We start from the raw sequence: 26,430 nt of genomic DNA, 5'->3' as shown, positions 1-26,430 counted from the left end.
TCATTAAAAAGACAAAATAAACTTAGAAGTCTAAGTTGCTTTTTTCTTTAAGAACCCCAGCTCATGAGTGACTCATGAATTCTGCTACATCTCTGTAGTGCTTTTATAATAGTTTTCTGTTTGTATGTGAGCCTGTTGTGTTTAAAATTACATGGGATAGACATTATCCATACTAAAATCAAGTTTCACGTGAGACACTGCACATTGATTTCTGGTTTGCAGGCAGTGCCTTGTTGCTGCTTAAAGCTCTATTTAACTGTAGATACTGTGCTTACAAGTATAAAACAAGCTGCTGCACTTGTATGTAGTATTTGCATAAACACAAGATTGTATATGACAGATTATTTCTCAGCACATCTTGTGGCTCTTGGCCATTGTTTTGTGCTTGGAACTGCAATTTTTAAACTGTTTCCTGGATTTCTTACACTTCATCGTATTTCAGCTAGCATAAACTCTGGAATTCAAGGAATACTTTTATATCAACTTGCTTTTATACAAAGGAATCTGTAAAGGTTCCTGTAACATGCAGGAAGGGAAGAACTCTTTTGCAAACCTTCACAGAAGAAGGAAAAAGCTTGGAAGATTTCTGAAGTGGGCTTTTTTTCTCCCCTGTAACCTAGTATGAGCAGGGCAGGTGTGTCTTGTGTCTGTACTGCTGGACTGTTGAGCAGGACTAGAACAGGGGAATGGCAGATCTGTTTAAGTGTTTGTTTTCTGTTGCTTTATAGCATTATGCAAGAATCCAGAGTGAATGTCTCAGGTCTTTCATTCTCTTGGAGGATCTTGTTTGAATAACTGTTTGTATTGAAGATACTCAGGTGCAAACTGTCTTGTAGAAGTGTGTAGTAGTGTAGTTACTGGAGTCCCTTCTTCTCACAGAAAGGGGATGATGCTTATTTACTGATGGAGTTGGAGGGTGGATAGTTACTCTGGTGCTCTGTGCATCTACTCAGTTTCCTAATGGACAACTTCAGTCTTAAGAGTGTCCTGTAAGGAAGTCCTTGGGATATCCATAGAAATGGAATTTTCCTGTCTTATAAGTGTGCCTGGGTCTTCCTTCCTAACCCCAGGTCTCCTGGAGAATTTTGCCCCATTGTTTATCATATTAGTTATTCTGAGGTTGTTTTTTCTGAAGACTTTCAAACACTGGTGCCTCACGTGCCTTTTCCCTTCTACTTCCACCTCAGTCTCATTAACAAAACCACCAAAACACAGTACCTCTATATCCCCTCCCTCCACCCCAGAAATCCCAAACCCAACCACATACATGTGTACACACATTTGAGGTGGCTCACGCTTTACTGTTTCAGAGCTTCTTGGTTTGGGACAAATACTTATGGTAGATTTCCACAGCACTGATTACCGTTTGTGGCTCTTTGAACTTTTTGGGTCAGCAGACTTGCTTCGAAGTACGAGCTTTTCTAACTATAGTCAATAAAGGATCCAAATACTAATTATAACTGCAGTAGGATCTTGTGCCTGTTAAAGAGCAAAACAGTAATGCCATAGGACTTTTTCTTGATGCTCAGGCAGGTATGATGAAACTGAAGTTAATGACTAATGGTAAATGCTAAGCTAAGCAAAGTAAATGCCATTTACCTGCTCTCTCCCAAAACTTGTATCAGCCACTATTGTCTCTCACAGTAGGGCTTACTTCCTAAGAAAACTGATTTCTGCACCTTTGTTTCTCCTCCAGACTCTTACTACTTTTACTCGGACAATTCAAGAAGTGTTCTCACTTCCCTGACTCACAAAGGAGTTTTCTCTCTAGGAAAACCATATGCTTTCTCTGTTTTGCTATTAAGTTCATGATGCTATGAATATATTAGGATTGAGGAGACAAAAATAAGAGGGAAAACAGGTACATCTCCAAAGGGAAAGTGTACTTCCGTTCATTAGGACACAACAGGACACCTGTAGGAAGTGTGATTACTAGGGCCTTTAGATACTGGGAAACCTAAAATCCTATTGAATAAAATAATTTTTGAAAAGTGACAGAACAAATCAATTGGTATCAGTAAAACTCTTCCTCAGTAGGGGAAAAACCCCCAAAACTTCCTTTATTTTGACTTTCATTCTTGAAGGAAGACTGGAAGTACAGGAGGATTTCCCATGCCCTAATAGGCAAAATATTTTGCAGTATAGAGTTTTTGTGTAACAGGATTTTGGAAAAAAACTGAAAAGGTATTGAATGAAAAATGAGGAGTTTTAAGTATTGAAATTAAGTATCTGAAATACGACCTTGGTTTGTGGAGTGAGGAGGTTTTGGTAGATTTAAAACAATTTCGTGCCCTTAAGGTAGGGATGTGAGATGTTGGCTGTTAGGAAATTTTCTTGTGAAGCTGCATGGTTACAAAAGTCCATCTAGGAAATAAAAGTCACTGTACTTTAAAATTAGGTAGGCAGGCATCATGTATATATGTATATTAATACTGCTTCAGTGGAAGAGCAAATACTTGAAAGCTATGCTAGAAACATTAAGAGCAACAAATAACTCTCCAGTTGCAGAGACCCTTCCACTCATGTCTGTGGCTTCTTGCAACAAGCCACAAAGTGGCTGTGAGTTTCTTCTCATTCCTGTGTGTATTTTTAGAAATGAAGTACTAGACCATAGATTAAGAAGAAACTTGTGTTCAGGATGTGTGTGGTGTAAAGAACATACTTTCATTATAGAGTAAGCATTAGCTAGTAGGGGAAAAAAAAGTTGAAGATTATTTAATCCCATTACAAGAAAGTTTCTATGAAATCTATTTATGTACTTTACAAAACAAACATGAGAAACAGCAGGATGGAGAAATAGATCATAGCTGAATTATATTACTGAATGATCAGACAGATGCTCGAAAACAGGGTAGCCAGGAGCTGGTATGGTGTAGTAGCTGTCACTTATAGGAGCACGTTGCTACCAGAACAGCTGTGGATGCTCCTGCTGTGTTCATAAGCCCACAAATGTATTTCTCAGCAACAAGTGAACTGCTGTGAAGGGGCATTACAGTAGTATGTGCCAGATGACGTTTCCTAAAGTTCCTGCTGCATCCATAGATTACAAGTTCTACTCTAAAGCTTATTCCTTTCTAGCAAACAGACTTAGGTGGGGAGGCAGGCAGGGGTTTGCTTCTGTTTCCCTTTTTTAAGCCTGTGCTGTAAATGACTTCAAAGAGGAGCAAAAGAAGCTGAGGCGTGCTGTGCATGTCAGGAGGGGTTCTGTAAACAGCTGAAGTCATTGCCCTCTGTTAGTCAACAGGGTCAAAATAGTAGTGTTATTGCAGTGTAACACCAGGACACCTCTATATTGTGCATATAATGCTATATAAGGACTACTGCTGTATAAAGGACTCTTGGGTCTACTTATGGTATCAACCTGGGTTTATATTAATGGATCTTTAGGGTCCCTTCCAACCCAAACCATTCTATGATTCTATGAATTGCAAGGCAAAAGCTCCTGCCTCTCTTTGGCTGCTTTATTTCCCTGTGTGGTCCTGCTGGCCCATTTCAGCCCAGACATGTCACTGTTGTCTGAGTGAGTCATGGTAGTAGGAAGAATCTTTGCAGGGGAGCATGACTGCCTGAGTCTATTAAAAGCAGTGTCAGTTTGAAGTTACCTCTTCAAAAATAACATGGAATTTGCCATTGTAGCAGCTGGTTAATAATCAGTTACTCTCAACTGAATGAAAGAATAATGGAAAAAAATCACAACAGCTGCTACTTTTGAAAGTAAATACAGCAGTGATCAGTCACACTGACACCTGTGGTATGATTCATCACTCTTCTCACACCTAGTTTTAGAATAAGGTGCAAGAAGGGCTTTGGGCATTTCCTCTACAGCTACTGGAGTTGGTGGTGTGAGGAGGCACCTAGAATTGATGAAGTCTGTAGGCAACTGCGCGTGTTCTGCAGGTGATAAAGCATCTCCAGATCTTCTCTATGACTGGAGATTACTTCCTTCTTATGGAAATTAAGTCTTCATGTAGATGTTAAATCCAAGTGTCTTGTTTGATGCTTTGTCAAGCAGAAAGAAAATCTGAATACATGTTGTGTAATAGGGATTCAAAGACTCTTGGTCATCTGGTGTTGTGGGCTGGCATCTTTCCAAGCTTGGTTTTTGTCTGGCTTGCCTCATTTAATTCCTCTGTTCAGAAGTAAACCTGCTTTTTCACCTATTTGCAGTCTTTTTCTTTCTAATACAACTATACATCTTTGTCAACTATCAGAAATGCTTACATGGAAAAAACTTGTATTACAGCAAGGTATTTTTAGCTGTCCTAAGCAGAATTTGGTGTGAATAGGAAAAGAGGAAAGAACAGCCAGTATCAAATCATCAGCCAGCTCTCTTCAGGCTACCAGCATGTGTTCCTTAGACGCACCTCTGCTCCATTTGGCACTCAGGTAGTCTTCTGGTCTACTCTTGGTAAATCCAGAGGCAGTATTAGTATAAGACCATTAAAACACCTTTTGTTAAAAGAACTGTGTGACAGCTAATTTTTGAAGTGGCTAAACAGTATTTTCCCTAGTGCTGAAATTAAGGTCCCCAGAAATAGGCAGTGCCCACCACTTGAGGGGAAAAAAAATTATTTTCCAGTTCAGGCTTAGCTGTAGCTTCTTCAGATTTCACCATGACCTTACTATTAATGAAACCTAGTTATGGATTGGGTTGATCTTTTTGATGTTCCATTTATAGCTGAAAAGTCAGCATACCAAAATTATGATGTGAGTTACTCACAGAAACCAACCAAACGTTCCCCAAATGTTTAACTTTGGAAAGTAGCACCTTTGTATCTACAGTGCATGCTCTATACCAGTATTTACATTGTAAATGTAATGCTTTTACAAGGTAGCCATGGCTTTTGCAGTTGGCAACGGAGGGATTTACCAGAAGTTTAGTGTGCTTAGTGCCTGAAGCCTGTGTTTTAGTTAGCTTCTCTGATTTTGCAAGACTGTCAGTTAAGGTTTTGTACTCGACCTGAAGTTCCTAGATGGTACTGAAAAGATATACTTGAAATGTTAAATATAACTTCCAACTGTATTGTTCTTCTCTGTAAATACGGTAACTGTGTTGCCTATCTTGACAGGATCAAGTTCTAGAATAAATTCAATGATGTTTACAGGGTGGATTTGGAGAAGCTCCTCTTATAGCTGAAATAAGAGGTCTCTGTCCTAAACAGACCAGAGGAGACAGAAGCAGGGTCTTACATTAGATGGGAAAGTAATAAATACTGTGAATTTGAGAACTCATCAAAAGCATACACATGAGGGGAGGGAAAAAGCACGAGAACTGCGAGTATCCACTGGCTTACCAGAGTGGCAACATGGTTAGTGTGCAGCTAAAATGGACTAGGAACAGATGGAGCTCAGTGAAATACAGCAGTGACAACTGAGGAATGTTATCCTAGATGTTGATGTATCAGGTTAGTTCTGATGCTTAACTACAGCTGGAATATTATGCTAAAAGTTGGTAATACTGAAGGTGACTGGAATTGAGAATAAAGTTAAAAACTTGTCAACTCTGTGCATAGTATATGTAAACTTTACTAAAGGTGTTCATGGTCTTCCTGCTCAGAGCAAGATGGGGCTCCCTGTATTTGGAGGACTGTAAATTTGGATGGTTGCCAGATTTTTATGTGTGTGTAAGACTTACCTGTAGTTAATGTAGGACTAAAATACTGGTTTGATTTCCACTGGATTCTTTCTAAGCCTTAAGTGGCTCTGGTATTACCAGTACCTTTATCCTGAAAATAGTAATTTGTCACATTGGTACAAATACAGCAAGTATCTATATGATGGTGTTATGTAGCTTTATGTAAAACATATAGACCAACACTATCAAACTCTGCCTTGGCATACTTGTGAGAGTATAGCATTTGGAACACTTGTGGATGTTATCATGTCTCTGAACACTAATTTCAACTCAACTTTTTGAACAGACCCAACACAATTTTATGTGATGATTACTGCTTCTGTATTTACTTAATGTATTTTATAATTTTCCTTTTAGCTTTACCTTCAGGCCAGAATGAAAGGAGACTGGGCAAGACTTGTACGTCCTACTCTACAATTTGGTCTTATTGCTGCATCTATCTATGTGGGTCTCTCACGTGTTTCTGATTACAAGCATCATTGGAGTGATGTTTTAACAGGACTCATTCAGGGAGCAGTGGTAGCTGTGCTCATTGTAAGTAATTCCTGAAGGGGGGTGTGTGTGTGTGTGTGTAAACACTGCTTTTATAAACAGCACCTTAGAACTGCAGGCTATGTTCAGATGAATACAGACCTGTCTTCCTAATGCTTTGAAAATTGCTGGAGAGGGGAAACAACTCCTTGAACTGGAGGTAGCCATAGTACTTCTGGGACTGAGGCAGACTCTGGGCCAATGATGAGATAAGTGGCTGTTTTAGCTGTTGGACAATGTGAAATTATCCCTGCCCAAGAGCTTTTCAAATAACTGAGATAGAAACAGTCAACTGCAAAGCTGCATGGGCCTCTATATAATCAAGAAAAGATAGAGCTTTTGCTTCTAGCTGAATTCTGAATTGCAGGTACAACAGAACTGTGTACAAAGTAAGCAGGGCAAAAAAAGGCCTTTAAGGATACAGACAGCATGCCTAGTGTCTGCCTCCGCTAGCTTTTACAGCCTGCTTTTTCAGTCTGATGGGAAACAAAAACCCTTCACCATTTCTTGTGTGCATTTTGAGTGCTAAAGTTATGCATAGCAACCAGCATGTGAAGCTTAGCTGTACTGATGAGTGAAAAGCTATCCCAAGGAACAGAGATTCAGCTAAACGTGGAGCTGCAGGCCTGGTTGACTTAGTTGTGCTGGCTCTCAACAGTGCCATGGTTGATTCATCCATGGGAAGGGACAGATCAGAGAGACTTCTGGTTCAGAGACATGAGCTAATTGAGGTCATACTAAAGAATTCAGTTACCAAGAACTGAGGCTCACTGAGAAGAACCGCCTCCAACATAAGCACTTTCTCAGCTGAAAGTCAGAAGGGTATGGTTCATGTCAAGACAGAGCTTTGTTTACTTGTTGCAATCATCAAAACAAATCTTGGGAGTAGCTCTGGGAAACCTACATGCTGCATTAGCTCTTATTAAATGGCTGCATGTTGACTAAAACATAATCCTACCCCTCATTTTTGTACAATCTCACTTTCTAAGAAAAGGAGCGCAGGGAACGAGAAACATCAGGGATTGACGAGCTGAGGGCACTTGTATTAGAAAAATGAGTTTAGTGAAGGGTGTGGATGATTGAGAGGGTATCTTAGAGATGCTCAATAATACAAGAATGAGTAGAAGGTGGCATTACAGTGAACAGAGTTGAAAGGTGAGAAAACTTAAATAAACCCCCTCAAACACCTTATCTGAAAGAACTGAAGAGTTCACCTCCAGAAACAGAAAGCTGAGGTAAGTAAGCATGCTGGGACTACAACTGCAAATGGAGCACTAAATTGAGCCGAGTGAATTCAGCATTAAGTGGAAGCTGAAACTGAAGCTGAAACAGCATGCTGGGTCATCACCTAGCCCTTGGTGTGGAAGATGTCTTCTGCTGCTGCCCTGAGTTGTGTTCTGCAGTTCTCCTGCAGTTCTTCAGTTTGCATTGGGAGGGGAAGAAGTAGGAAGGGAAGGGATCATGAGAGAAGGCTTCTCATTTATTGTACTTCATGCAGCACTGTACCCAGCATGCTCACTAGTATGGCTTGATGAAGTGGGTAGTGGGTAGCCTCAGAATTGGATCAAGTCTCATATAGTTGGTAGCTGTGAAGGAAGTGATATGTTCAAAGGAATGTAGGAAAGGATAATGTGGATAGAGTTGGCCTTACAGGTGCTGGAACTTGGGTGAGACACGTGTTGGGAAGGGAACTGCTGTGAACCTTGTCAAGGAGAGGAATCCAAGCTTGGTTTAACTAGCTTTTAAAGAAATGCAAGTGAGAGTGACACTCCAGAGGCTAGTTACTAACTATTGAGCCCTATTTCTCAGCTAAAGCACAATAAATAAGTTACAGAATAAATTTAACAGTACATGCGATGGGGGCCCTCAGCAAGCCTATCTTGCTCCTTCCTTTAGAGTTGTTGAGACTATGGCTATTGTAATGAACCAGTGCCTGGTAAGGCAGTTACAGCAGCTAACACATAAGCCTTGAATTTGGCTTAAACCATCAGTGGCTAAGTGGTCAGTGGGAGAGGGGTAATGGCTGGAGAAAAAGCTATTGAAAGAACAGATGCCAGAATTGTATACAAGACTTCCTAGCATTTTCTAATGTTTTAATCTGTTTAAACATTTTATTACTTTTGATCATGGAATTTACCTTCTGCAGAAGTGCAAGAGCTTAACCCTCATTTGTTCACTTAGGTTGTATATGTGTCTGACTTCTTCAAAGTGAGAGGATGTACATTTCAACCGAAAGAAGATTCCCATACAACCCTACATGAGACTCCAACAAATGGAAATCACTTTGGCAGCAATCATCAACCATGAAGAATAGCCCACCTCACCTGCCTTGCTCTCTGAAAGGAAAATAATTTCACAAGTCTAACTATGTAATACAAGTAAATGCCTTTAAGAGACTGCTGCTGCTCTTGGATGCTCACTCTACCTGTATATAGTAACATCTACCACCATTAATGTATATCTAAACTTTTAAATTTCTGTTGGTTCAAGCTCTTGCATAAAAGAAAAAAGCTATTCAAATTGTAAATTTTTATTGAAAACATAGTAACAGTTATATTACATACACTGCTGTTTTAGCAAGGCATGTACAAACAACTGGTTTTAAATACACACCATTAAAAGAAATAATGACTTGAAATGAAAATAGCATGTGAAGCTGATGATCTTGTTCCGTAACGTGAATCTAGTACTGTTTCTAGAAGATACCTTCTGTTACAGGTAAAGGCTTGCAGCAAACACAATATCTCTCTTGATTTTTGTAATCCCTATTAAAAAAGAAAACTGTATTAATGTCCAGCAGTCATAATTGACACAATCACTATTTTAAGTGCAGTTACAGGTCTGTAATACTTTGCAGCACAGAAAGTGTTACAGGCCTTAAATGAAAGTCATTGTACATCCATTTTCAGTCACAAACTTGGTTAAACTGTCAGTATGCACTTAAGTCAAACTTAACATAGGTGTTGCCTGGAAGGAGAGCAATGATGCCGTTTACTATGAAGTCAATACCAGAAGCTTGTTAATACCAAATCATTCACCCACACCCTGCCCTACTTCCCCTCCCCGCAGCCCTTTCCTTTCATATGCTTTCTACACTTACTTCTTATACTGTGGAAGTGAAATACATACCCTCTGCAAACTTATTTTCCAACTCTGTGTTTCCAATGGCTTTTGCAGCCTGGCACATCTGCCGAAGCAATTCTTCTAGCCTCCTCATGCAACGAATTATGCTACCTGTACAAAAAGAGTGAGGGAAAACTTTGTATCCTTTGCCACATTGTGTCACTGAACAATTCAGCTCCTTGGGCCCACTTTGAGCCAGAGCAGTAGTTCCTTCTTCAACCCTGTTCAATTTATCTAGAAGCCAAGGGTAAGAATGGCCATACATATATCTTAAGCTTGGTTTCTGTTTAACAGTAACTTTTTCCATCAGGCATTTCCTTGAAGCTATCCTCTATGTGCTTGTCCTGTTCTTGTTTTTTTTCTACACAGCCTCTAACTATCTAACCACAGAACTAGTAACTACTAGTGGATTTTTCTTTCAAGTACTTGTTAAGACTTCCCTCAAAAACTACACAGGTTCAAGGGATTCAGAAGTTTCCTGCTTCAAGAACCACCACATGTCGGCTGTGTTTATTTTTTTGCTAGCCCTTAGTTCTTTAGTTGGTAGATCCACTGAGACAGTAAGTGGTCTACCTTAATTCTCCTGTGCCACTCAGAGTCTGGACCACTCTACCACCCAGTTGCATACTTATAGTAATGTATACAAGCTCAGACTTGACAAAGCTCCTACACTGCAACCTCATGTCCAAGTGTAGTTTGTTAAGCCTTCCTCTCCTCTTAATTTCTCAGCTTAGCCCAAGTTACTGCAACAACTTCCACGAAGTGACCCTAATGCTTACGCTCTTTTAGTAGCATACAAACAGTATGCTGTTTGGTCATTTCCTACAGACAAAATTACTGTATGCAAAATAACTGTCATAGGGTAAATATAGGATGAAAGGATTGAGAGCAGCCCTCTGGAGAAGGATTTGGGGGTATTGGGCCATGAAAAGCTGGACATGAGCTGGCAACATGCACCCGCAGACCATACCCTGGACTGCATCAAGAGGAGTGTGGCCAGCAGGTTGAGGGAGGTGATTCTCCCCCTCTGCTCTTTTGAGACCACACTTGCAGTGCTGTGTGTGTGGTGTCCAGCTCTGGGGCCCCCCAACATAAGAAAGGCATGGACCTGCTCAAGGGGGCAGGCCCAGAAAAGGCCACAAAGATAATCAGGGGGCTGGAGCACCTCCCTTATGAGGACAGGCTGAGAGAGTTGGGGTTGTTCAGCCTGCAGAAGAGAAGGCTCTGGGGAGACCTTCTAGCGGCCTTCCAGTACTTAAAGGGGCTACAGGAAAGATGGAGGGACTCTTCAAGGAGTGTAGGGCTAGGACAAGGGATAACAGCTTTAAATTGAAAGAAGGTAGATTTAGATTAGATGTAAGGAAGAAGTTCTTCACTGTAAGGGTGGTGAGACACTGAAACAGGTTGCCCAGAGAAGTGGTAGATGCCTCATCCCTGGAAACATTCAAGGTCAAGTTGGATGGGGCTTTGAGCAACCTGAACTAGTTGAAGATCTCCCTGCTCATTGCATGGCGGGCTGAACTAGGTGACCTATCTGGAGAAAAACTGTCTATATGAAAAAAATGTTGTTGGGAAAGTGAGAAGTTAAATAAAATATCACCTATTTTCTAAAAGTACATTTATACTGTACTAGTAGGCCATGTCAGTTTCCACAGTAAGAATAGTTTGTGTGAGGGCAGCAGTCTGCAAAACCTATTGCAATGACACAAGGTGAAAAAAACCATACATAGTCTATTGAACACAAAGAACAAAGCCAATGCAAGTGACTGCAGGCAGCTCCCCCAAACACAGCCACGCTGCGTTGTGGCAGGCCCCGGCTCAGCATTTAAAGATCCTGCTTGTCTCCATTTACAAGGCCAGGCCTGACAACCAATCCAGAGAGTACTCATTTACAGGCAGCAGAGCTGGGGTTGTTGCAGACATACTTTTCTTTTGCATGGAAAAAAAAAATTGCATTTTTTGACTAAATGACTACTGTGTATACTTACTTCCACAAAACAAAACAGTCAATCTGCAACTGATTAACAGTATACTTAGCTCAGTTTGCCATTCTTCCCTACAGCTTTAAAAAGCTTCTCTAATTTCTACCTCTTTCCAACACACACATTTCAGCTTAATGACAACTCATTTTCATTAGCCAATCAACACTGTTCCAATCTGGCAAGCATGCCTGCTCTTGGAGCACTCAGGCATATGCTGCAACCTGAAAAGGGAGCCAGTTACCACAAGTACCACACTACTCATAACTGCATCCAAAAGGTTTCAGACACTTGACCATCAACAGTAATAAAATAGTAGAACGCCATCTATCTTCAGGCTTGTGAAGAGTGGAAGCATGCCATTGACTCAAGATTTCTGTCTAGAACAGTTCTGCTAGTGCCTGTTAGCCTGGATGGCAGCACAAAAAATGAAAAGCACAATTTTTCAGAAAGCACTTTCAGTAAGTTGCAGGGAGGGTGGGGGGTGTGATGAAAAAAACTAGTTTAAAGTGGTGACTTCCAATGCACTCTTTAATGGCTGAACAATTTTCAGCCTCCTTACTACAACTGATACACAACAGTGAAGTTGGGACTCCCTGTAATAGCAGCGATTCATTACTGTTAATTCCATGTTGTCCGAAAGGCAAAGAGGAAAATACACCTTTTTTTAGAGCTTTAACAAGCCATCACACTGTAACTTGTGGTAACAACTTCTATCAAAATTAAGACAGAAGCACTAATACCTAAAATGAAAATTTGCACTTAAGATCACAATAAGGATGCTGTGGGTTTCAGTTTGTGTTTTGTTGTTTGGGGTTTTTTTGTATTCTGGTTTTTAATTTTTTTGAAATCACTATAGTGACTTGGCTAACCAGGGCAAACTCCCCTGGGATTCAGCAACACTACACTGCTATTAAGGTAAGCATAATGGACAGCGGACATCTGAGGCGCTTTCCTTCCTTTTGAACAATGCACAGAAAACCAGCCTATTAAAGGAAAAATCATGTGTCAACCCCTGCCACAAGGACTGAAGTTCTCAAAATAGGCCCATAAGATCTGATTTTGAGGGAGCTAGCACTGTTGATTAGACCAACTAGCCATAGCCCAAATATAGTAAATGGAAAATGCTACTGCCCTGTGTATTCTGAACAACGAAGTGCCAACATAAAAACATAAGCCAGCTACTGCTTTTCCTTTTGTATTCCCCTTACTCAGGGTGCCTCCACAGCAGATGTAAGGCTCAGACATTCATTGCAATTGGAGGAATCTCCTGAATGCAGAATCAAAGACTGCCAGGATTCCTGCTGCTTAAAGGCAATATGCTTTAGAAAGTTCCGGGGTCTATGCACTGGATTACAGAAGTGCATGATTTCTGTTGTTTTAAGGGCTCCGATTTGCAACTGTATACATACAAACAAGAAAACAGCATTTGAGAGAGCCAAGACAATCGTGACAGTAAGAACTTCAAAAAGGATTTTCAATCATCAGTCATTACATACAGACTTGTAAGATTGGTGCACACATTCTACTGTTCTTCACAACTTTCAACATAGCTGGAAAAGATGAAGTAAGATTTTTCATTCTGGTTTGACCTTCAGGTGGATGGTTTGTCATTTTACAAAGTATCTGGGCTTTAAGTCATCCTACTTTTAAAATAATTCCCCCTCAAGGGGAATTTTTAGTACTCCAACTTTAGGAACCAACTTAACCCAGGTGACAGGTTACATCTAGGCTTTTCAAATATCTGCATAGCACTGTGTAAGGAACTGAAGGAAATAATGCCTCAAACATTCATCAACACAGAAAACCTTAAGGACAAATTGTGGCCTTTGTGATTAGTCTAAGGAATGAACTGTCTGCCCAGGGAAGCACAGGGTGTATCGAAGGGTGCACAGCTCTGCTCCCTTGTGGTTTTATAACCAAATTCCTTAGATAAACCTTGAAGGGAGGAGACATAGACTGAGTAAAACCGTATGTTTGGGTTAAGGCTACACTTTAATTTACGACTATAGCCTCGAAGAAGAGCTAAAAGAGTGGTGAGACAGATAAACAACCGACATCAGATGGAGCTAATGACTGGGTAATTGCCTGAGAAACCAAAACTGAGGAAAAGGTAAAGGTGGTAGGGGGAGATCACAATCACCAACTCAATTGGACAAAAGGGTTAATGTACCCCATTCCCCCCCCCAAAGCATGCACAGAACCCATGGTCCACCTTTGGCCTGTGTTTCATGGAGATGAGTTCATGGAATACCTGCCTCTCTTTGTCTAGTATGCTAATCAGCTGGTAAGATGAACTTAAAAGGTGACAGAAAACTTTGCTGTCTGTGCACCCAAGATTACCAGACCTGAAACAACGCTGGATCCAGGGGTGGTGATCCGGATTTCTTTGACTCTCTTTCTCTCTTTTCTTTCTTATAGATTTATAAGAGACCACATTGCTTATTATCCTTTTCCAAGTTTAAATTGTTTTCTACTGCAAGTAAAACATTTTAACTGGTTGTTTGGTGTTGTTTCACCTTAATTTAACCCGAGGGGATCACACAACCGTTGCAACTCTCTGGGCTTCCAGTCCGGGTCATGACACACTGCTGTGATGAACCATCCAAAACAGAGACTTGGTTACCACCTCTCACTTATGTCACCATTAACACAGCAAGAGCAACCTTCAGTTTACCAAGTAAATAAAACACTGAACTGTAATTGGGACAAGCACAAGAGACGTGCTTCTTAATGGCAAGTATTTGGAACATGGTATTTTTCCCTTTAACTAGGAAAGGTAAGCATTAACTTTGTTGCAATACTTAGGATTTCCGAATTTTATATAAAGTTTTTAAAATGCAGAGAGATCTCTTTTAAAAAGTCTTCTATAGATTCTAAGTTATCAACAGTAAAACTATAAATTAACATATATAGTAAACATTTTTTTTCCCACTTAGTTTCAGCCAGGCAGATACTTGAATACATCTGAGTTAATGAATTTTGTGATCTATTGTAAGGTTATTCAGAATTACCATTCCATGTTATGGAATTACCATCTCACACTTCCTAAAGAAGAACTGATTAACATACCTTCAAAGACATCAGTCATCTTACAGATGTGAGCGAAGTTAGCTCCATTTGACCATGTATACACAACATCCATTAGGTTGGGTCTAAAAGAATTTAAGTAATTTTCTTCATCAATTTCCAGTTTTGCTTCTGCTGACACCTTGGCAATTCTTTTTGCACACTCCTTTAAAATAAAATATTTTAAATTTATAAATATGCTTAAACAGATTAAGTGTTCAACCAGTAGAAAAACTTGCATATTATTAGGTAATGTATACAGGATGAGGTTTCCTTTTTACTGTGAAATTATTCAGAATCAGCAAGTAAACCATTGTTTACATTAAGTTTGCCTGCACTAACAACTTACAGTGTAGTAAGCAAGCTTATAAAAGTTTTTAAAGTCATATTCTAGATTAGCATGAAGATTTCTTGCAAACAAGATAACCCATTACACAATGCAAAACCACATGCAGTGCCAGCCAAATTCACTGATGATCCAAAATCAAGTCTTCACCGTGCATTTATTATACTTTACTCACACACTTTACTCATGTTAACATTAACCCTGAGCTTAGACAGATTTCTAAGGGACAGATTACCTGCATTTGCCGAAGTGGTCCTGCCAACTGCTCTGTCAATTTTGGCATTTCACTGGACTGAAAAAGAAGACATTAAATAATCTCACGTGCTCCCATACATTTGCTCTACACCGAACTAAAACGTGTGATACTGCCATCCTAAATTATTCCAATGACTTCTCAAACCTGTTATCAAACACTAAAATTTACTGAATTCCTTAAGTACTTTTTCCTCAAACTAAATCAGAAAACAAAATCTCTCTGTCCCGTCTGCCAACAGTATGAAAAAAACCACCTGCTTTCAGAATACTTCCAAAATTCCCTCTATTTAGCTGTTCTATAATTTTGAACTGCCAAAATGCTGGTTGTTTACTACTTTAACTGTTACAAGCTTTTAAGAATATGAAAAGCAAATGTTTTGAATAACTTAAGCATTAGTGGTTATGTATGAAAATATGGCTATTCAAATATAGCAGCATTTTTATGTCCTACCTGTTTAGAACCGAGTACCATTGTTGAGTGAACCACAATATTCTGACTAATAATGGCTTATTTTGGCAGCCCTTCTATTAACAAAAATAATTCATTAGCATCTGCTGCTAATGTGTTTTCCACATTTAGAATCAACCCAAGTGATACATCTTGCTAGTTATCTGCTGTAGTATTCATATGCAAGGTTTTTTTTTACTGTATTTTCCTGATGATGCTAAACTTCTAACACAGCTTGTAGGTGGGAAAACAATTAGCATCTGGTATTAAACACCCATGGTTTTGCTTTTAGTAACATATGGTCTGTTTTTAACAACTCTTTTGGTATCAATTCCATGTGGTACTGCCTTTTCCATCAATAGGTCAAGGGTACTGTCCAAGTATTGTAACATGGACATAGCTCAGAATTAAAGATACTCTCAGCCTGGAGTGTATGGAGCATATATTGTTAAGCATCTTTTTTGAAATAATCACTCTACATTTTAAATTATAGGGATGTGCTTATACATACATAAATACAAGCATGTACGCTGAGACTCTTAATATTGCTTCATTGCATGAGGAGGAAACAGCTGTAGATTCACTACAAGGACTGCAATTTTACGCAACCTTCGGCACATCATTCATGAGGAAAGATTTTAGCACTGAAGCTGCAACGCTTTTGGTAACAATGGGATTTCATGTTAAACACCTTAGGAAAGGATAAAAAATGTGCAGTGGCTCATACTGTTATGACCAATTTCTGGAACTGAATTATAAACAATACTGTTGGTAGACAGAAATGTCTAGAGTTCATGAACTGAAGAAGTAACTCACGTTCTCTTGAAATACAAAGCAGCTTAGTAGTGCAGTTGCCTGTTCTGCAGATAAGTCATTGAAGAGACCATTGAACATCATTTCTGTCAGGAGTAGTTCATCAGCACTAAAATAAAGAGAAGGAAGCTTAGGGAAAAGACTTACTGAAATGTAATTTTAAAATTAAGTACTATTAATCTGTTTTGTGAAGCAACTGGATATAGGTAAGAAACAACAGCTTCTTAATTTTGCTCACGGGAACACCAAATATTAATATGTTAGCTTTTTAAGGGGGGGTGCTAGTTAGTAAGACAGTGAGACAGTATTTTAAACAAACTAAAAGCTCTTACTGAAATACAAAGAATCTCTCCTGATAGTTCATAGAAGTTAGTATTAACAGTTGCTTTAGTCAGTTTTTGTCAGGATATCAAGAGATTGAAAAGAGCTAGAGAGTTAGGCAACTTATGAATTGGTACTGCTGCTGCTCAAAAAAGACTCAACTGGGTATTTCCAAGTTACTGAAAAGAGGAATGAACTTGCTTCAATTTACTTGTAGAATAAAGACTTAATCATTAATTATAAAAGTGCATGATGTGGATACAAAATCCAAACATACTATTTGGATAAAACAACAAATTTGTTGACAAGACTATGCCTTTATTTTTGGAGTTTGTCAGACAAATGCATAGGATGGGGGGAAAAAAGTAGATTTTTTTACAATGAAAAGTGTAACTCATCAGCACACAGCTCCTGAAAGTCAGAAAGTTGATAAAATTCTGATTCAGCTTCCCCATTTGCTATTAAATTTTGCATGAGAAAAAAGGTATTAGATATCAAACAAATATAGGTAGCATCTTTCAAACCATCTGTAAGGCAATGAGTACAGCAGTCATTGTAACTTTTAAAAATACACAATTCTACCAAAACCTGAGTTACACTCTGAAGTATTAAAGTCTGATTCACGAGTTTCTGTGGAATCTTTACAATATGTTTCAATACAGATGTACCTGCTAAATGTATTACAGTAAAATGCATCACTTGCATAGATTTGTTCCAACAGCTCTTATGAAAGCAATTAAGCTGTATTTCAAACTTGTCAGCAACTTGGTAATTGCTGATATTCACCGTTACACCCTTGTTTGTGAGCAACTCTGTACTAAGAGACCCGGGAAGTGCAATCATAGAAACTGAGACCATCATCTCATGTAATGTACAATATTAAATGCAAACACACACTACTGCTTAAACTGTATAAGAAAATAGCCATTGTTCTGGCATTTTCTGTCCACGTTTTAGTTTTAAAATCTATTGTATTTTGTCCTTAAGTTGCTATCTTTATTGCTTCAATCAGTATATTCCCTTTATGACACAGATCATATAGTCTCTGAAGAATCTTTTAACGGTCTCAGAACTGTAAAATATAAACATGGCATACTAATTTCAGCAAGGACAGTAAAGTGTGTATTCTTGACAATAATCACTTTGCACAATTACCTGCTGATTTCACAAGCCACCCGTCCTTTCAACTCAATAACATCTGAAGATGTGGCAAATCCCAGTCTTCTCAAAACACGCTTGCGGCATTTGAGTTCATCCATTTGTAAGACAGTTCTGGCTTTTTTCAGTTCTCGCTTTGCTGTTTTAATATCCATAGCAATCTTGGGGGTCAGAAGGAGAGAAATTACGTTACTGGTTTAACAGATGCAACTGTTTTAAGACATTGTTTAATTTACATAAAGGCCTCAGAACTATAGTATATGGACACACTAGTCCTAACTCTACTAAGAGGAAGGTTTAAAACAAATTTAAAAGAAACTCAAAACAAAACAGCTTCATTTACTCATAGGAAACTCTGGCATGTTTGGGAAGGTAAGCTACTTACCCAGAGTGAGGGCAAAAAAACCCAACTGGCCCTCACCAAAAAAACACAGAAGAAATCTTTGGTTGAGAAATGAACATTCATCTTCTGAGACCTGTACTAAGTCTCAGCTAAGTAACCATTGCATCAAATGTAACCTGAAGGCATTGCTTCCTGCTATTAGAGCTTCTCCAGTGTCTTGCAGTTTATCAGTCACTGTCAGCATCCTGATAGCGGGGTGTACAGTGCAGACACCCTCGCAGAAGTCTGCTTGGTCCATCAGATCTTGCCACATGCAATTTTGTGCTGCCCGTAACAGAACTACCTCACTTCTGTGAAGTGGCTCCTGGAGAACCTGTTTTCTGGAGCAGCATAGAAACAGGAGAGATGTTTTTGTGCACAACCAGTTTTGGTCTAGCAGGGTACGACTCTATACAAAATAATTAAGTGTATTGCTTCCCGGATGGGAGTCAGCTCAGGAAGCAGCAGCACACATTTGTATGGTACACTCCTCAAACTAATAATCCCCATCAATTCAACTTAGCTCTGCACAAGCATGTTAAAAATTATCAGTTTCAATTATCTGTGAAGAATTTACCTACACTGTATTGTGCTATGTCTATTCAGTGAAAAAGACTCTAGCAGCACCTCTGTAACTTTTAGTCCCTGATGACTTTTTCTTAAGATTTTTTTTTTTTTTTCACATGTACGTCCCATCTGTACCAATCAAGGGCATGCCACCAAGTCAGCCAGTTTGTTAGTGAGATTCAATAATGTGCTTATTAATTTAAAAAGGATTATTTGGGCTTTGCAAATAAAAACAAGTAAGAAGGGAACTATTACTGTCTCTCTCTTCAGCTAAATATAGTGTTTTGGTTGTATTTTTACCTGTGCTTTTTTTTCACAAAGTTTGTATACAGTTTCCAAGTTGGGATCATTGTGAAGAGGATGTGAATACATCCTATGCTCAAATGCCTCTACTTTTTGGATTACTTTTTTCAGTCCTTGATCTTTGATGCCCATGTCATCAATAGGGTCTAGTAATGGTACTCCATCAGGAAATCGCTTCTGTACTTCCTAAAAGGAAAAAATTTTTTTTCTGTAAGATTAGTAACAGTAAAATAAACTATACTTCTACAAATCAGCTGTCTCAACTATAGGGACACAGAAGGCACCGGTGTAAGTTTGTTATGCAATGTTTCAGAAGTTTTCAAAATCAGTTTAAAATGACTGTTGACAAGGAGAAACAATTGACATAACTTGTGGCTTCCAAGCCCTTTTAAGAATGAGGTGAAGATGTGACACAAGCTTTAGACAAATTTCTTTAGTACAAGTTGTCCTGGGTTCAAGAGTACCTCACTAATCAGAGCAGAGAGTTTACACAGCTTAGTGGAACTTACTTGTATAGATTTTAACACACTTTGCCTGTTGTCAACAGGCCTCAGGTCTTTCGGTATGTAAAGTCGGACACTGCTGATAGCTGAGAGAAGATGTACCAAAACAGGAACAACCTATCAAAGACAGTGCAGTAACTGATAAATCAGTGAAAAAATATTTATTATTAATGTTCCATAGCAAAACTTTACTAGGAGAACTAAGTACACAAGGACAGAGCAGTAGGTAAAGGAATATCAGGAAGCAGGAAAATGTGGGTAATGAGATAAAGTATTAATAAAGAAGAAAAGTAGGTTTATCCAAATGGGAAAATTCTGTATTCAGTTAAATCTGGAGAGAGGCCACAAGTGGAAAAAAAGTTTTCTGTTTTTCTATTACCTTGCCTCTTATCTACTGGAATACGTTTTAGGATCCAAATCAGACAAATTTTTGTCATATACTTAACTAGGAATGCTAACAATAGAGAACATAAAATCAGTAAATGTATATTTGTAAGTATCAAAATCATGAAGACAATCAATACTCAAGCTTTAAACTGACTTTGTGAAAAAACCATGCAGACCACATAAACCACTGTCTGGTCTGAAAATTATAATTCTTTGTCTTGGTATAGGGTTTGAAATTGAAAAATTTAAATAATGCGAATGCTTTTAATAAAAATGTCCATTTAATTTTAGAATGAGATAGCCTCACAAAGCTGAAGGGGTGTGAAAAAGAAGTAAAAAAAGAATTCTGCTCCCAGAGACAGAAGATACTGCTCAGAAAAGTATCTGCCAAACAGCATTGCTAAAATTTATTACTCAAGGATTATAAAAATTCTAACTAAATTCTTGATCTACAAGAACAAATGCATATTACCCACAAAATCCTGCACAAGTATCCAAGAAAAAACAGCTTATAGATACTAGTTTATCTGCAGATTTTACCACTTATGCAGGTTGTTTTCATAACATTGTTTACATTACTACTATTGTCTTTCATCTACTGATTTGAAATATAGAACACAACAGTAACTAATTTTCAAAGCACTTCTTATATGGTAACAAATTCTCTCAAGTATTTTGTTCACACTTAAATGTTTCCTCTTCAGTGAAATCAGCCACTGTTTAAGAAAGCGGAGTTAGGTGTACAGCTCCTTTCTCTTAATGCATCAATCCTCTTTTTACCACAGTTTGCAAATATTTTGGAAATAGAATCTTTGAGAACAGTTATAACAAACTATTGAGAATAAAGATGTGTAACAAACCTGCATCTCTCCTTTCTCATTAGGTCTGGCTGGCTTTGCAGCCTCAGTAGCAGAATTCTTCAAACTCTCTTTGCTGCAGTGCAGTAGCACTTCAACTACGTATAGTGGGTCCAATTCACCAGAATTTGGCTGTTGAGGACACGGAAGAAAGAAGTCCATAACAGTTATTTTAAAATACAAGCAAGAATGAAAGGAAAAAGCATGATTTTATTCAATATTACAGGTATGAAATGAGCTACTGCTCTTCAGAGTGTATCAACTCAGTGATGCAGTATATCCTAAAAACTACTGAATCAATATTGATTGAAAGATCCCTCACATAGAAAAGTACACTTGAAAAAATTACTCCTTCCCCATCCTCCCTCACCAGAGTAGCCGGAAGTCTACTTGAAGCTTTAGGTATTTCTGCCTTTTCTTCTAGATGTAGCTCTTTCCAATTACAACATCTTTTGTAACTGTAATGCAAAATATTTGCATCATGCTAGCTAGCAGTGCTGAACTTTGCCATTTTTTTAAAAAAAGAAACAAAATTTGGGGGATCTCTTTCATTTGCAGGTTTGCAAGTTCAAGTTTTTCCCCACAATAAGGACCACAGAAAAGTCTTTCAAGCATAACAGCTTGTATCTGCAGCAAAGCAGGAGCTGCATCTTACAGGCCACATCTTTATATACCCAAAACTGCATATGTAACAACTGACATTCACTTAAAGAACACAAACATGCAGATATGGTGGTTAAAGACTATTGTTCACAAAGCCTAACCTTTGTTATATACTGCTTAAAAAAACCCTGCCGTTAGTTATTTGACTGGATCAGTATGCACTATGGTTGCTGAAATATACTCCTACTACAAGCAAATCTTTTTACGACTTTGAATAGAAACAAGCTATAGGCCTAACACTGAAGGCAGACATCAACTTTTAAAATACTACGTGCAAGCTTGTCTGCTTCACAAGAGAGATGATGAGAGAACACTCTTTTCAAAATCCCATATTAACTCAGTTCAGTTTTACTGGGCAATATTTTTCATTACAACACACTATTTTCTTTTGCTGCATGCAAAGCAGGGTGAGGCCAGCTAGCATTTCTAAGAGATTCTCAGAAGTACTATGAGAAACTGCCATAGTAAACTAAACAGAAAAACAGGGTTATCCTGTTCTACAAGATACATAACTTCAAGAAATGCAGTTACTTGCTGGGGAAGAAGCTGCTCCTCTGAATTCTATGCTACATTTGCAGAAAGCACTCAGAGCAATGTACAAAACCCATATGACTGCTGCTCTTCAAATTAGAATTTTAAAATAATATCCACCTATACCAAATCAGTATCCAGCCAAAGTCACAAAAAGCATAATGCTGACTTGAATGAAGAAGAGACTAAACTCATAGCTGCACATATATGCTACAAAAAATACTAGAATTGGAGATGTCTAGAAAATTATGAGAGGAAAAAAGTATTTCTATAACTAACTGTACTGTAAACCTATTAATAAAGGAGTATACATTTAATTAACATTTGCTGTTAATATTACTCTCTATAAGTTTACATATACCAATGGCTTTTAGACAATGCTGACCAGACATGACTTAATCTAGAACTGCTTTTTGAATGTGTATGTTTCCTTCAATGGGTCTTCTACAACATTTTAGGTGCTGAACCCTTGAACAGGAACATCCATGGTTTTATATGCAACAGTAAAAGGAGACTAGAACACCCTGTAAAAATTTGTTAGTCACAGACATCTCCATCATATCAAGTTTGAATGATCCTTTGGTTCATGTCACATCAATTCACATGCTTCAAGGATAAATTTCTGCCCTCTTTGGCAGATTATTGCCTGATTAGGTGTATTCCAAGGATTTTATATTTGCCCTGAAACATCTTTTACTTTATGTGCCTGGAAACAAAACAAGGTAAAACAGCTGATCATATCTGCAAATCAAGAAATGTGACACAGATAAATTCAGATTCCCAGATTGATAACATCAGACTCACTGAAAATTCAGTGACCATGACACAGCAAAAATAATGCTTATGTAGTAAACATAAATACACATGAACAGGCAAGTACATAAATGTAAGTTTAATATGTAAGGATTATAATTATGCTAAATAAGGAAGACCAAATTTCAGCATCTCGAATTTTAGTATCAGTAACTGTTAACAGACAAAATTTGATGTCTAGAATCAGGGATCAGATGACAACATGGACTATAAACAGCACAACAATTAAACTAGCATACTGCTGGCACAATCTAGTGGAAATAAAATTTCTTACTCCAAAATACTTGGGTTTTTTTATGAATTCCAAAGCAAATAGTTACTTTGCTGCCTACTGTACTGTACAATATAAAGCAAACACCACTGCTTGAAATAAATTCTTCTGTCTACTGTAATTCAGGATAAAGTGCTATTTGCATTCACAATTTTGTGGAACAATTTTGTGAAATTATGCTGGAAAAACATGTAAATATAATTAGCAATGAACATAACTGACAATGACTCATGCTTTTGCTTTCACAATGCAATGACTAAAGAATTACTCAAATACAGACATACTGTAACCTTAAATGTCAATCTTAATTATATATATTCCTCACTAGAAAGAGGACTTCATTAGAAACCGTGACACAGTGAAGAAAAATTTACAACTAAAGAAAAACTAGTAATATAGACTGAATTCAATGTAATTTCTAAAAGCAAAGCCAAAGAACTGTCACAGCTTAGAAGTGGATGAAGGTTTAAAGGCATGACATAATAGTGACATATTTCCAATACTAAGTATACTACTACATTGAACATGGGGAAATGTATCTGTATATATCCCAGGACAAAAATACGTTGAATAAGCACGTTAAAATGGGTAAATAACAGACTAAGTCGTTTGTTTTGCCTCTCCTCATAGAAACTAGTCTTTCCATACCAATTTTAAAAGTTATATAGCTTTAAGTCTGTTCCATAATTTTCAGCATCTATTGTCATTCTTTCCACAGAGCTCAGAAGGAAAAATTCAACCCAGCTGCTAGAATGACTTAATGAAAAAAGGGTTGCTGGAGCCAGAGCCATACCCTGCAGAACTGACTGTAATTTCAAAGCTAATATTCAAACCTAAAGGCTTTATACAACAGTGAGACCGGCCAGATAGAGAAGGCAAATATATATGTGGGTAAAATATGACACAGATAGAAGAAATGCCTCCAGTGACACAGAGGTTGGCAATTTTACATAGAAGGCCAGGGTGAGAGGGAAATCTGTTTTGCTGCTCATGTGGCTCTAAGAAAAAGGCAGTCTGCAAGCAAAAGTTTAAGCAATAGGAGTAACAGTCCAGCTTTTCAACCTGAAAAAGAAATGTGACTTTCAAAAGGAAGATGGAAAATGAAAACAAAGTATCTTTTAATAAGTTCTGTATGCACACATTTTTCTCATATTCTCTTTAATGAATATATTAGAGAAGCACCAAAAGGTGCCACAATGTACAGTCACCACCAGAACTTGACAAAGACAACGTCTCATTTAGACCTAGTAATTAATGCCAATGCTCTCCAGAGCAAATTATAGCAAAAATGCCACCACAGAAAAATACACTTTAAACTTAGGTTTTAATTTAACCAGCCTGTCAAAACATTTCTGAAAGGGAGACTAAAACATCATCTCTGGGGTTATGTGGAGACCAACTATAAAAATGGATTTTTGGAAGGAAAAACAAATCTGGCTTCTATTGCATCACTGCCCTCTGTATTTTCTTCCAGACTTCCCTGAATGCATTTCTATTGTTTTGCTCTCTTTGTATTTTAACTTCCCAACTCTCAACTCTACAGCAACGTCTCAGGACAAGCAATCCCATGTTTCATGCACTAGCTCAGGACCCAAGACACAATTCCCCAGTTTCAGATAACCTTCTACACACAGTCAGATGTCAGTCTCCCTACGCTCTCAACCCTCACTTACAGTTTCTATAGATTTTCTGAGTAGATAAGATAGTATCTTTCCCATGAACCGCTTAGAGTAGTGCTGTTGGGGATGTCTCAGAAACAAATTAGTTTGAAACATCTGTAGTACCAAGTGCACTTTTGAACTACTTATCCCAGACACAACCAAGCATTTCCTCCATAAATATGTCAAAAGTTAAAAAATGAACACAGGATTTAGGGTTTGTCCCACCTTTCATAGTTTTTTCTTTACTCTTTTACTTCAGGAAGGCCTGAGCGTTTTGTAAATCTGAGGTGAAAGGAAAATTTTTTTGCCTTTGAGAATTACAAAGAAAATAGGAGCTTTATCTTATTTTCAGAAAAAGAATTGTTTCTAATGGACCGAATCTATATTTTACCTTAACATTTGATTTTTTGGAGAAATTAACAACCACTCCCCATCCAAAGTCATCACCTTCGTTCTTCACCTGAAAATATTACAAGACATTATAACATAAACTATGTGCAATCACATCCTGGCAAGCATATCTTTTTCTATTTGATATTTACAACATCATGGACTACTATTTATCATGGAAACAGTGTTTCTTTTAATTCATTGTTGAATGTTTAACAAAGAAACATAACAGAAGTCAAAATTGTTGCTTAGTGCAACGCATGTAGTATTTCAAGATGGTAAACCAGCAGACACCAACCCAGCAAATTTCATGGATAGATAGTGATTTGAAATAAAAACAAAATAAACCAAACAGCAAGTTACCTTTACGAGTCTCCCTGGCTGTAGAAAGGGCAAACAATACTTTGGTTTGTGAACATATTCTTCAATCTCTTTACCCAGTTTTGCAAGCTGCTGTCGGATTTTGTAGTATATGACCACATTTTCTTCATTGGGAATTGCTATTTTATTGTACTGCCCTTCCAAATTATTCACTCCTATAATAAAAAGTAAAATCTCATGGTAATGAGTAACTTCAGATTTAAAAATCAATGTTTCACCTTCAGATCTACAGAACCAGTATTTTGTCACCATTTTTGGCATTCATTTTCTATTTACAATAATCTGTTCTCTGGAAAGCTAGAAATCTGTAAGTGTGTGCATTAAATTTTATTTATAGGAAATTAAGTATTAATACTAGAAAATATTTTGTTTTAAATAAACAAGCTTCAGAAAACAAAGAAGGCTAGATCCCCAATTGTCCAGGAATCACTAATTCAGGGTTGCACAGAAGTCCCACAAAAACTTGCAATGATTTGTAGGAGGGTATTCACTGTCTACCAGTGCTCTTCTACCTCCTCCTACGAAAATAAGATTGCTCAAAGACATCTTCTAACAAGATGTCTTCCAACAAGAGGGAAGTTGTTAGAAAGTGTTCTTCCCAACCTGTTTTAGGCTCTGATTTCATCAGCTGGAAATCACTATTTTCTTCCTTCAACATTTTTACGCCTTATTTAGCAAATCAGTTTTTATTATAAGCAACATGCTTTGTTCTCTCACACTGATAACAGCATTAGTAAACATAAACAATGGACAAATTAGAAAGATCTCTTTTTCCTCTCTACCAACTCACCCTCCTGCATGCTATTTGAATGCATATGGGTGACTCAGAAATCCCACTTCACTGGGATCCTGCTTCAGAGACAGTTCAGGGAAGTGCTCCCTATTTTTAACTGCCAACTTTTTAAATAAAAAAGCTAGCAATCCAGACTCATAGCATAATTTCCAACTTGATCTAAACAACCATTTCTCTCCTTTGTGTTTTTAATTGCAGCTGAAGCGATTACAAAATTTTAATACCCAGTATGGTGCATAAACAAAAAATG

The 26,430-nt window shown here is 37.9% G+C and overlaps 2 protein-coding genes across 3 annotated transcripts in view; one reads left to right on the top strand and one right to left on the bottom strand.

Moving 5' to 3' along the window:
- Window positions 1-8,952, top strand: part of PLPP1 (phospholipid phosphatase 1) — a 68,751-nt gene extending 59,799 nt beyond the window's left edge. The window contains exons 5-6 of the mRNA XM_074811723.1: window positions 5,993-6,169; window positions 8,348-8,952. Of these exons, the coding sequence (XP_074667824.1) occupies window positions 5,993-6,169; window positions 8,348-8,473 (303 nt within the window). The 3' untranslated portion in view covers window positions 8,474-8,952. The remainder of the gene's footprint in view (window positions 1-5,992; window positions 6,170-8,347) is intronic.
- The window catches only part of MTREX (Mtr4 exosome RNA helicase), a 46,473-nt gene continuing 28,723 nt past the window's right edge, over window positions 8,681-26,430 (bottom strand). Inside the window, exons 17-27 of one of the 2 annotated variants that reach the window (XM_074811721.1) lie at window positions 25,370-25,542; window positions 25,008-25,076; window positions 20,681-20,809; window positions 19,440-19,550; window positions 18,928-19,116; window positions 17,676-17,839; window positions 16,203-16,308; window positions 14,919-14,975; window positions 14,341-14,503; window positions 9,296-9,400; window positions 8,681-8,931 (exon numbers count right to left, since the gene is read on the bottom strand). In XM_074811721.1, coding sequence (XP_074667822.1) covers window positions 8,879-8,931; window positions 9,296-9,400; window positions 14,341-14,503; window positions 14,919-14,975; window positions 16,203-16,308; window positions 17,676-17,839; window positions 18,928-19,116; window positions 19,440-19,550; window positions 20,681-20,809; window positions 25,008-25,076; window positions 25,370-25,542 — 1,319 coding nt within the window. In that variant the 3' untranslated portion in view covers window positions 8,681-8,878. The other variant, XM_074811722.1, reaches the window with a different exon arrangement.

The sequence above is a fragment of the Strix aluco genome, chromosome Z (assembly GCF_031877795.1).
Source record: "Strix aluco isolate bStrAlu1 chromosome Z, bStrAlu1.hap1, whole genome shotgun sequence".
Taxonomy (NCBI): domain Eukaryota; kingdom Metazoa; phylum Chordata; class Aves; order Strigiformes; family Strigidae; genus Strix; species Strix aluco.
This window is presented reverse-complemented; position numbering and strand designations above follow the sequence as displayed.